The sequence below is a fragment of the Aquila chrysaetos genome, chromosome Z, assembly GCF_900496995.4.
Source record: "Aquila chrysaetos chrysaetos chromosome Z, bAquChr1.4, whole genome shotgun sequence".
Lineage (NCBI taxonomy): Eukaryota > Metazoa > Chordata > Aves > Accipitriformes > Accipitridae > Aquila > Aquila chrysaetos.
The window spans coordinates 29,164,602-29,176,781 of NC_044030.1; the positions used below are offsets into that span (position 1 = coordinate 29,164,602).

Sequence of the window (12,180 nt, forward strand, 5' to 3'; positions counted from 1 at the left end):
GAATACACATGTATGATAGACCGCTAGAAACCAGTGCTTAGTAGAGGTCATTGTTAGAACAGTTACCACTTCTTACCATCAGCAACAAAGAAGGCTTTACTAGATTACCAAATTAAAATAGCAAGAACTCTGTCTTTGGTACATCTAGCCTCCTGGCTTTTGTACATACTAAGTGTGTTCCACCCCCACCCCTCCCTAAAAAAAGAACAAAACCCCACAAAAACAAACAACCCACAGACCTAAAACTATCAGGTTCCTAATATGGACATAGGCTAAGGCTACAACTTTTAATAATTACAGTAACAGCTGTAATTGCACCTTCATGAGCAGAACAATCGGAGGCTGGACACACCAAAACTGTAGGAAACTAAAGACTTGCAATATCATCACAGAATGAAGATATCAAAGGCATTTAAGAGAAAACAGTCGTCTTTCCTTATCAGATTCCAAACCACAGCTAAACAAATGAAAAATCTGTAACTGACTGAATGACAAGCTCCTCTTCTTCTCAACAGAAAAGTTCCTTATTTATTTTAAAAATCCTCTGAAAGAGTTACTATGTATATGATCTTTCTGACTTGAAATAAAAAAGGCTATAGAAACGGTATGCTAACAAGAAAATAACCATGTTTAAAACTATCATCTGACAACTCTTTATACAAAGACTACTTGTGGCTTGAAGGATCATTACTGTAAGTTTCTTCTTTAACTCTGGATGCTACATTTATTATTTTTTATCGGCAAACACATAAGTGCTTACTGTGATTAAGTTTCCAGGAATTAACTTCTTTCTCCTACTCCAGAACATAGTCTAAAGCAGTCTACTGTTATCTATGCAAGAAATAGTCACAGGTTTGTCTTTATCTTGAAAATACCAAGGGTTATTGCCTAAGAGGGAGAAACAAGAAAAAGTTCACTTCAACCTCAGTTTACACTTTCTCTAGCTAAACATTGACAAGATAACACTAACAGACACCATGCTTGTAAGGCAGGCAAGGTCTACACCCTAGAGCTGCTTTTGGAAAGAATTAATGCCTCCAATAAATCAATGGTAATTTAGACAGACAAAACAAAACAGTAGTCTAAAGAAATGTGTCAACATTTCTCAGCCCTCCTGTTGGACTCTAATTTTAAAGCCTCTTTATAACCATTTAAATGCCAGTGTTTTAATTACTTCTTTGATCTTTTCAGCAAAACATTCAGCCAATGAACTGATCCAATGTTTCTGTTCAGATGTTCCAATCACAAACAGACACTCTGTCCAGACAAGGCAGAAATTTGTAAAAAGTTTATTTAATTGTACTATATAGGAGGTCTAAGTAAAGCCTTGAATCATACTTGCCCAATTATCAGTTTGTTGTTCAATTCAATTAAACTTATATAGTTATGAAAATTTATGTATACACTTGTACCAGTTGAAGTTATTATATTTTGTTTTAACTTGAAAATCGTTTACTTGAAGCTGGTATACTTACATATTTTTAAGGGATTGCATAAATAATTTAAGAACTTTATAAATAAGTTATTAAAAACCCTATGCTTAGGTGGTCAAATTTAGCCAATTTATTTGACTAGCCACTAGGGTTTTTTTTTTTTTCTTCCAGAATTCTAGTTTCCGTGCACTGCAGTTAACAAATCTACCTGCATTTTAAGTATCTACAGATTAATGACATTTAAAGTTAATAAAACTTTGTAACTTATTATGACGTAAGTATCTACACTCAAAATTGTTTTGAAAGAACTACTTCTGACCAGGTGTATGTGAAGACAAGACCTAAGCAAGTCGTAGATTTAAACTAAACTGATTTCTAACAGGAGTACTCTGAAAGTGGCCCACAGGCTAACCAGATAAAAAATTTAGACTAGCTTTTTCCTCCTAGAACTGAATCTTTTTCTTTTATTTTTCTTCTAGCAATGTCTATAAAAGAAGTGATTTTTTGTCACCTTTGTTTTCTTCTAAATCTTAATCTCCCCAATCTTTAGCATTGTGCAGCTGGCTGGTTGACGAGGCCCAAGTGAGGGGGGGAGGTAAATGAGAATGGGTTTTGGGGTGTGGTAAACAAAAGAGCCAGGAAGAGTGAAGAAAGCGGCAAGAAAGATGTCGTATTTGAGTGATAGGCTAATGATTGGTTTGCCTACAGGCATTGCTATTGATGTTTTCTTAGTAGAAGGGAGAATGCAAAATGAAATTGAATAAGAGTAGGGATACAAAATGAATGAAAAACAGGCAAACTAGTCTATTCCTGCTGCATGTAACATCAGCTGAGGAGAAAGAAAATTTCTGATGTTGTATTATAACTAGTATTGTGGTCTGTGAGCTCTTCAGGACATGTTTAGAATTAATTGAAGAATAGGAGAAAAATCAAAGTAGTAAGTGTGGTGGGGAGTAAGAAGAGGATAAGAAAAAGGGAAGAAACCAGTACCTAACTTAGTGTGTCATTAAACATTATTTCTTGTGACTATCTTGGCTCACTAAAGACAGCTAGATCCAGTATTTAAGGCTTCACTACTTGTCCTAGTTTCAGCTGGGATAAAGTTAACTGTCTTCCTAGTAGCTGGTACGGTGCTATGTTTTGAGTTCAGTATGAGAAGAATGTTGGTAACACTGATGTTTTCAGTTGTTGCTAAGTAGTGTTTAAACTAATGTCAAGGATTTTTCAGCTTCTCATGCCCAGCCAGCGAGAAAGCTGGAGGGGCACAAGAAGCTGGCACAGGACACAGCCAGGGCAGCTGACCCAAACTGGCCAATGGGGTATTCCATACCATGTGACGTCCCATCCAGTATAGGAACTGGGGAGTGGGGGCGGGGAATCGCCGCTCGGGGACTAGCTGGGTGTTGGTTGGCGGGTGGGGAGCAATTGCACTGCGCATCATTTGTACATTCCAATCCTTTCATTATTGCTGTTGTCATTTTATTAGTGTTATCGTTATCATTATTAGTTTCTTCTTTTCTGTTCTATTAAACCATTCTTATCTCAACCCACGGGTTTTGCTTCTTTTCCCGATTTTTTCCCCCATCCCACTGGGTGGGGGGGAGAGTGAGTGAGCGGCTGCGTGGTGCTTAGTTGCTGGCTGGGGTTAAACCACGACACTACTTTAAAAAGGAAAAACTTCTTTGTCCAGAAAAGCTTCTAAATGTTAAGAATAGAGCAGTGATAAATCTTTTCTTTAACATAAGATACTGTGATAAACATGAACCACTACCACTATTAAAGATACGTTAAGGTAAATAACCTGAAAACATAGACATTGAAATGGATTGTGCTAATTGCATAACTGAACTCTGATTGTGTATTGATTATATTTTGTCTACAGGCACAAATCCAACCCAAGAACGGCCAGGGGGATAGGAGTGGGGTAAATCAGTGACACCTTAGGCAAAATAAATATTCTCACCCACATCCTGGAGGCATGCTGAGATGCCAGGAACCTGTAATACAGTTTCAGAAAGACAGCTTATTCCCGTGGGTGATAGCTTTTCTGTAATAACAAAATCTTTGTCCAGCTATCCTTAAAATGTTGTGCTTTACATGTATTTGTCTCTTGATACAGACTAAAAGCGATGTGTGACAGAAGTCAGTATTACTTATGGCGTGAAATGCTGCTAAGATAGGAATGTCATGCATACTTTGCTATGCCATCCGCGAAGGAATTGATTAAAGATGCAATACAAACAAGTTCCGATGTGGAAGAAAAATCCTTCTCTCACAGGGATGTGGAGAAAGATCTCCAGATACTGTTGAGGCAATTTCTACCACTCCAAGTAACAATTGCTGCTACTATATTACTGCACAAGGATCACTGCATGTGTAGCTGTGTGGTGACCTAGTTCAGAAAGTTGAAGTGGCCAAAAAGCAATCATTTTTGGGTGGGGCTACTTTTTGGCTGGTACGGCAAACAACAGGATGGGATCACAGCAGCTGTAACTCCAGTTAATTTAAACCGTCGTGAAACCATACCTTCAAAGGGGATTTCCAAGACAGCTGGGAAACTCTAACAACAACAACAAAAAATCTAGGTGAAGGAAACCGAAGAAGGCAAGAAGGCTATTAAGTAAAATATAACTGAAAATGTAGAGTTCTTCCAAGTTTTGTAATTAGGAGTTCAATTCATAGCCTGCTGAAACAGAAATTTATTCTGCTTGAATATTAAGCCTGCCTCGTATTGCAGTGACTCCAAGTAAGGTGACCAAATGTGAGGCATCTTCATTTCTCAAACAAAAAAGAAAGGGTGTGTGCAGGTACATCCTGGGGAACAGCACTTTGGGACATACTTAGAAGACTTAGGGAATGGAGGTTATCTCCTGGGTTGCAAAGTGCAGGCTAGTATTTTTGACTGCTGTGTTCAGGAAACAATTCATATTAGTGAGCACACAGGCTAGCATGTCTGCTACAGACAGGAAGCAGAAAGATACCTCACACCTCTAACTAAATCATGCAGCTGTAAAAAAAGCTAAGGATTGATCTTTATTGGAAAGGAGGTAGGTTTAACCTTATTAATTTGGATATGAAAACTACTGGTGTTGAAGTCCTGGGGAAAAAAAAAAACCCAACAAAACCCAACCCTGTTTATAGCAGACTATCCAATAGTAGCAGATTATGGTAAAGTTTACACATAAATGCCTTGCCGGCAAGAGGGCACTCATAGCAGGTGCTATGTGTGTATCAATTAATATAAAACAGCATTGCCCACACCAGAACCTTCTAGCAATCACAATGCAGCTCTCCAAGGACATCTGACATGCTTGGCTGCATGTAACTGTGAAGAGGATAGAAGTGCTGTGCATCTGCAAATGGAACCATATGTGACAAAAATTTTTTAATCTTGATAGTCCTGTTGGTAAAATTCTCTAGCACTGACTCTGATTATTAATTTATGCTAATGTTCATTCTGTCGTATGTTCACAGTTAGTGACTTTTGATAGCTAAAATAAGCTACTACAAATATACTTACTGTAAGTACGATCATACCTTCCTACCGTGCAGACAATCTTGCAGAATATAACCATCTTCTTAATGAAGCAGAGGCCCTAAACACTCAGAGAAATGCCAGGAAATTGTGCTCATATTTAAAATGTTTGAAGATTTGGGGGCCTTAACCTGAAAAAACCCTCTGTATGTGCAGTGTGATCAATATTTAAATGTAGAAACGCTCACAACGGTAACTTTAACCATGCAAAAGACAAAGTAGCACTTGCCCTGTGAAATGGAAAACCTGGACTTTCTCCCTGAATTCTTTTCCTGTAAGAACAGGTAGTTTTTGTTAATTCCTGTACTAGTGGCTAAACCAACTTATTATGGGAATACTACTTTACTTTCATTTGTTAATAGAAGTTGATTACTATTGTTGAAATTACTATGGATTAAAAATCAACATGTAGCAAAATGAAATTATGCATATGACTCGAAGCAGCAGCCTGGAAAGATATTTTCTAGCAGAATAAAACTATTTTCTCTACATGATTTCTTACAGAGGGGTGGGAAGGAGGAGAAACAAAGAAAAGAGAAGGATGAAAGTAATTTTATCTCTGTGAATAATTAGGAGCTTGAAGAGAGGAAGTTGGATAGCAAAAATAGAGGAATTTGACTAACACCTGCCCTCTTTATAGTCATTTAGCTTTTTGGATGGTTAACAAAAATTGAGTGCATTCTGCAGCTAAGCAACTGGAATTGCTGGAATTTATTTAGTTTTCTCTCTCTTTTTTTTTTTTTTTTGTTTTGTTCCCCGTCTCCTTTCTTCTCTGAGCATTCTTCATGTATCTCCAAATAGACAAAGTGTAGCAGTTTGCAAGAGGGATTCTGTAAACAGAAAAGGATGGTAAATTAATGTATTTCCTTTTATTTGTACTTAGGTGTGGTTGCATTATTAAAGGTTTTACTGATTCTGTGGATCATATTTACATTAAATGTATTTACATATCTATATTGACCTATGGGTGTTGTGCAATCAGCTCTAAATCCCAGTGAAAACTGCTTTGTTATTTATCTACGTAACTCTAAGTATTCATGTATGTAAGTCACATCATTTGTACACCTAACACCTAGCATGTATCAGAATTCTTATCAACTTGGTCTTATCTCCTCGTTGCTGCAGGTAACTGCTTTAATCCACAATTTCTGTGTAAGGCCTGTCCCTTCCGGTTGAACAAGGCAGTGGCTTTCTACTGTTTCTTTCCTTAAAATTAACAAATCCCTAACAGTAATAAAAATCCTTCCATTAGGGTCTAACCTATCCTTGGTAAAGTGTTGTGTTATTAATTACCTTAATTTAAAACCGTTACTTTCATTTTTACACTCTTGAATTTAAACTTCAGTCCATTGATCTTGCAGCACTCTTGTCTATCACAAGAAAATATTCTCCCATAAACTGACTTAGGCAAACTTGAGTGTCTCAATAAGGAGCATAGTGCAATATAGCCTTCTTGCAAACTTTGAAGCTGTTTTCTTGTCTGAGCAATTCCTGGTGGTTTTTAACTTGGGGGGGGGGGGGGGGGGGGATTATTCTCTGCCATCAGCCACTGAGATTTTGGAGTACTTTCCTATATGGTGCTTGAGAGCTGGGCTAGTATATATGCTTCATCTAGCCTCTTGCTGCTCCTCAGACAGCGAGCTGCTATGCCTGGCAGCCAATCCTACAACCTGCTTGGTGGGCTGAAGGCACAGCTCCAGGAAACCGCAGCAACCTAGCTGAAGCATGGTAGGTACATTGGCTGCCCACGCCCCACTGAGCGCTGAGGCAACCAGCTTTGCTCATGCTGGAAGAGCAACCATGAGGTAAGCTATAGGCCTGAGAAGTCTCCAGCTGACTGACTGTGGCTCAGACCTTGGCTCCTGGCCAACGAAACTCCTCAAGCTTGAATTGATTTGACAGCTACTGTAACCACCTTCCTCTAGTATACCCACACAGTGACTCCCTTCCTTCAAGCTTCCTTTTGTTGATGAGCAAACCGTGTTTTCTTGACCTCTTTCACTCTTGCAGGGTGCTAAACAAATAAATGTCCAAAGGCCTGGTGCCAGCTGTCAGTCAGCAATGACCCCACAATCCTCCTTTAGAGTGACAGAGTGTAACTGCGTACATGTACCTTCCAAAGGGGAGAAGGCAGGTAAGTTGATTCCTCTTTCCAACACAGTTTGGCTGCAGCATTGTGTTGTTTACAGCACTCTTTCACTCAACTATCACTACTTTCCTTTGCCACTCTGGAAGCATGTGGAGACAAAACTTACATGACTTTTTTCTTGTGTGTTTGATTTTGGGGTTTTGGTGTTTTTTTTTTTTTTTCCCGATAACGAATGTGAGGCACGTCGAACAAACGGCTCACGTCAACCGCTTTGAAAAGAACGGGCGTTAGGTTCTGGAATGGAAGGAGGAAGACCAGCCCCCCTCAGCCAGGGACTAGACCTCACGGAGTCAAGCGTCCTCCCAGCAGCAGCACGCCAAGCCTTCCTGAATACGCCCCGGTACCCCTTGTAACTGCATAGACTAAGACATGCGGTCGTGTTTGTCGCCGGGCTGTGATTTTACACCGAAAAGCCCAAAGCAAACACAAAAACCACGCTAGGCAGAACGCTAACGGGCGGCCCGGGCCGGACTTGCGGCCGCGCCGCTCGGGTCATGGCGCCCCGCCGGGCCGGGCCGCGCCCTGCGCCTTCACACGGGGATGGGAGCTGCAGCCACGCCATCCCTCGCGCCCCTGCCGTGCGGCAGGCAGGGAGGGAGGGTGGGGGCTGCCGCCGGCGCCCGCGGCGAGCGACCCATGCCGCCTGCGTCTCCCGCCTCTGAGCAGCCCGGCAGCGCTGCCCGTCGCCTCCGGCCGTGGCTCCTCCTCCTCCTGCCGGTCGGTCCCAGGGCGCAGGGCTGACATCACGCCCGGGGTTTCCATCCGACCGAGGGAGGGGGAGCTTGAGCGGAGCGGCAGCGTGATGGCGGCGGTCGGGAGGACTTAAAAAGCGGTGGCGGAGCAGAGCGGCGCAGCGCCTACCCTGGTTCTCTCGGCGCTTCTGCCTGCCCAGTTCGGGGCCCCATTGTTCGAGCCGCAGAGGGAGGCCACCGCACGGGGCTGCGAGGAGCCGGTGGCTAGCGGGAGGAGCGGCGGCCCAGGCCCCGCCGCGGGAGCAGCCCCCGACCCTGGGCTGCGGCACGAACCTCCCCGTGGGGCGTAGCGCAGTCTCGGGCCGGGGCGGCCCTGGGAAGGCCTGGCCGGGCCGGGCGCACGCAGGTAGGCAGAGGCCCGCCATGGCTCTTCTCCCTTTCGCCGGCCGGGAGTTGTGCGGCTTCCGACGATGGAAGCGGGAGGGACGGGCGGTGCTGAGGAGACGGGGCCTGGGGCCCGCTGTCGGTCGGGAGGGGCTGGATGCCCGGTGAAGTGCTGAGTTCTTGGGCCCGCTCGCTGTTTTCCGCGGAGGGGGGGAGCTGCGAGGGCCGAGGCGGGCAGCCGGGATCGAGCCGCTCTCGCTGGCTCCTGCGGGGGGAGCCAGTGTCGAGCCGCCCGGGAGGCAGGAGAGCGGCCGTGGCTCTCCTCTGGCCATGGGGGGCGCCGGGAGAAGTGAGCATGGAGGACGGCAGCGGTCTTGGAGTCGCTGCCAGGGAGTCTTGGCCGGGAGCGGCGCCTGTGCAGGCCGCGCCGCTAGCGGAGAGCCGTCTCCGGGGGCGGGAGGCAGCCCTGGCCCGGGCTCCCGCGGGAGCGCCCTGGGGGCGAGCAGAAGGACAGTGGCCGTGGGAGGCCGCGGGAGTGCGGTGCGGGCGGCTGGGGCTCGGGGCAAGGCGGCCGCGGAGCAGGAAGCAGGCGGCAGGGAGAAAGTTTCGCCGCTGCTCACAGTGTTTCCCGGGGTCCAGCGGGTGCCGGGCGCGGAGGCGAGGGGGTTTTGTCCGCGCGGGAGGACAGGCTGCGGGGAGCCTGCTGCCGGGCGGCGCAGAGCGCGGCCGGGCCGCGGGGAGCCGTCCGGCTCGCCTCCGCCGCCACCGGGTCCCCGACCTTTCCTCGAGGCCTCTCCGACGTTGCAGGGCTCCTTTCTATCACTTTCTCCTCCTTCATCGCCTTTGTTTGCTGGACGCAGTGGCCCGGGTGTCTGTTACGGTGCCTGAGCGCAGGACATTTCCCGTCCCGGGGGGAGGCTTCCCCACCACCACCCGATGAGCTCTGGATGTTGGATATTATAGGAGAGCACCTCGGGGCAGGCAGCCAGCAGGCGAGCCCCTAATTGCTTTCACACCACTAAATCTGTAAGAGGCAGTGCTCTTTATCTGATTATCAGTGAGTTTATACTTACAGTCCATTTACCATGAGCCTAAACTTTCTCTAGCTGCATCGGATGCTGCAGTGAACTGATTTAAGATGCTCTTGTATGTGAAATATTGATCTGTGGGATCTTGCTGGTTTGATTTAGTGGAGACACTTGTTTTAAACAGGACAACTGCAGCAGGATGTAAGCAATATGTGTGTATCTGGAAATGTTTCCACTATGTTTTGTGCATGAAGTACACTAAGCAGATCTTAGCAGAACATTAATATCAATGGTTTTCACCTGTGTGTTCAGGTAGGCAGTTTTTCTTTAAAATTTAGATCTACTTTGTCCTGAAGTCAGTACTATGGCACAGATTAAGCCACAAGGTATAGTGCAGACATGCAGTAAACTGTTCTTCTCGCCCTGTGATGCTAAAGAGAATGTAATTTCCGTAACATTTCCTCTTCTGCAGCTAGTTGTTCAGCAGAAATTGCCACCTTTATAGCACGATCAGTGAAAAGTTATATAAAGAAGCATAATGGCCTGTATGCTGGCACCCAACTGCAGTCGAACATAAAGGTCTTTCCTTTCATGTGCTTTGTGTATTTCATTTAGTTCTTTCAATTTTTTTAAGTGTAACTAATAAAAAGACCACTTATTTTCTTCTGTCTGAGAAGAATGTTTTCTGGCTTTCACAAACATCAGGAAACATTTTAATATTTTTTTCAGACAAGAAAATAGTGATAAAATGATCAACCATGAACAGGTAACACCCAAAAAGTTATTTTTCAGTTAAAAACATGACATCAAACATGATGCCCCCTTTCAGTGTTGGTGAAAGACCAAGTTATTTTTACTATCTTTTTAGTTGCAAACATGTTACCAAATTGCATCAGCGTTTTCCTTTACTATTTTAGGTATTTGGGGAGAAATCTTGAATACCTGCAGAGCACACTAGAGCAACTACATCAGCTGGAAAACATACAGAGTACCAAGAAGTGGATTCTTGATATCCACCTTGTAATCTGAGTGGACTTCTATTTATCTTTTCAACTTCTTAATATTTACAATGAATGGGCACAGTGATGAAGACAGCATAAGAAACAGTAGTGGAGAGTCAAGGTAAGCACTTGCTCATTTCAGTTATCCTTGGCTATCTATTCACCTAGACTTTGTTTACTAAAACTGATTTATATTTGAACTTGGCACCAAAGCTTCCTAGTTAGCAAGCAGACCATAGTTAGGAGAACTGGATGTGCTTTCTTACAGGTGCTTTATCTCTTTGTTACGTTCACATTGCTTCAGCTGAGAATTATAATGGTCTTGTATATACCTTCCATAATAAAGCTTAAATTGTATTAAAACTGCGTCAGCATCCAACTGGATAGCATTACTCTTTTGAGGAAGAAAAATTCCTGAACTGTCAAAAGCTGAAACATTGGATTAGAATGTTAAGATAAAGCTACTGTCTATAAAGTGCAAGGCACACATGCATTGTATTGTATAAAACCCTAACTAGACTATCTCTAAAAATGGAGCAGTGGGCTGTTCATTTTAGTTTTTGATACAGAGTACTTCATGATTCTTCCTTCTTTAGAGCTGTTAGAGCAGTATAACTGAAAGTGTTAACTTTGCTGAAGTTAACGTACAATTTTCCGGCTGTTTTTTAATAAAAAAAAAAAAAATCAGTCCTCTAATGCTAAATGCTAGTCTTCTAGCATATGTAAAGTGTTCATGTGTTTGGAAGAGCCTGATGAGAACTTCCCTGCATCCATGCAGGATGACAACCAGTTTGTAGGGGTGGAATTAAGTTGTCTTTCTAGAACAGCGCTAAGTTCAAAAAGTCCCTCCTGCGCTAGAAAGTTTGGATTTCTAAAACTGGAAGTATGAAGAATGCTGAAGGTTTAAGAAGTCAAAGTACACTTGCAAATAAAAAGTGGTTTTAGGCTTCTCTTCTAAGAGGTGGTTATGACCGTGCTGTTAGCCCACCCATCTGTCTTTCTACCACTCTTTCTGATAACAGCCTGTTGAATCTGTTAGCTGATTCTGTCAGTCAGAGGGTCATAAAGAAAACCATGTTCTGCAGATTTCATGGAAACTTCCAGTTGGGTCAGGAGAGCTCTAAATTATTGCCTCAAGTGAAGAAATGCAGGAAGAACATAACTGCCAGCTGATCATTCAGTATGAGCTGGCCATTAAGCTTGCATGTAGCACAGTGTATGATGGAGTGGGAGGAGGGCGAAGAGAGAAGTGTTTAGGTGACTTTAGGTGCAAATCACAAGGAAATCTATGAACAGTAAAACTAAAGCAACTTTAATAAATGTGTTTTTATGTCAAGCTTCCTGTTATACAAGGGAGTGTCCCAGAAAGACAGTAAACTTTCAATCTTGTGAATAATTTGTAAGCTCTACTACATAATAATTTTGGAAGATTTCTGCTTCCAATAAGTTTGATACTGTTCTGGTTAGCAAACAAATTTGGAGTTTCTTCTAGTGAGGGGTGAAATATTCCTGTTTACTTTAAAAAAAAAACCCAAAACAAAACCACAAACCAGTGACTAGTCTGATTTGGTGCGTGAATTTTCGTACTACTTGAAACAAGCCACCTTGCTAAAGATATGTGGGAAAACTACTTTGTATCAAACTGTGACTGCCCTAAAATACCAGTATATTAAAGTTATTTAAAAGCTGTATCAATTCATAAGACTAAACCAGCTAAACATCATAAACCTCCCAGAAACTTCATTAAAAGTACATATCAGGAGGATGCTTAGTACTCATAACTTGATACTTGCCTGTGAAGTGAAACTTTGTTCTTCATCTTAAATGTCCTGCTGAGCACATCTTAGCATTTTAAAATTTGTTGAAGCTTTAAAACCTTTTTTCCTAGGCTTGTATCAGTCATTAACCTCATAGCCTAATTCACAGGCAGCTCTTGGAAAACTTATTTTCATGTTTGC

The 12,180-nt window shown here is 43.2% G+C and overlaps 1 protein-coding gene across 5 annotated transcripts in view; it reads left to right on the forward strand.

Moving 5' to 3' along the window:
- Positions 1-7,819: 7,819 nt before the first annotated feature.
- CHD1 (chromodomain helicase DNA binding protein 1) overlaps positions 7,820-12,180 on the forward strand; it is a 55,746-nt gene continuing 51,385 nt past the window's right edge. Inside the window, exons 1-2 of one of the 5 annotated variants that reach the window (XM_030003756.2) lie at positions 7,820-8,215; positions 10,139-10,343. In XM_030003756.2, the coding sequence (XP_029859616.1) occupies positions 10,291-10,343 (53 nt within the window). In that variant the 5' untranslated portion in view covers positions 7,820-8,215; positions 10,139-10,290. Of the gene's footprint in view, positions 8,216-8,338; positions 8,358-9,129; positions 9,220-9,405; positions 9,534-10,138; positions 10,344-12,180 lie in introns of those variants that run through there. The other 4 variants (XM_030003754.2, XM_041121058.1, XM_030003753.2 and 1 more) reach the window with 4 other exon arrangements.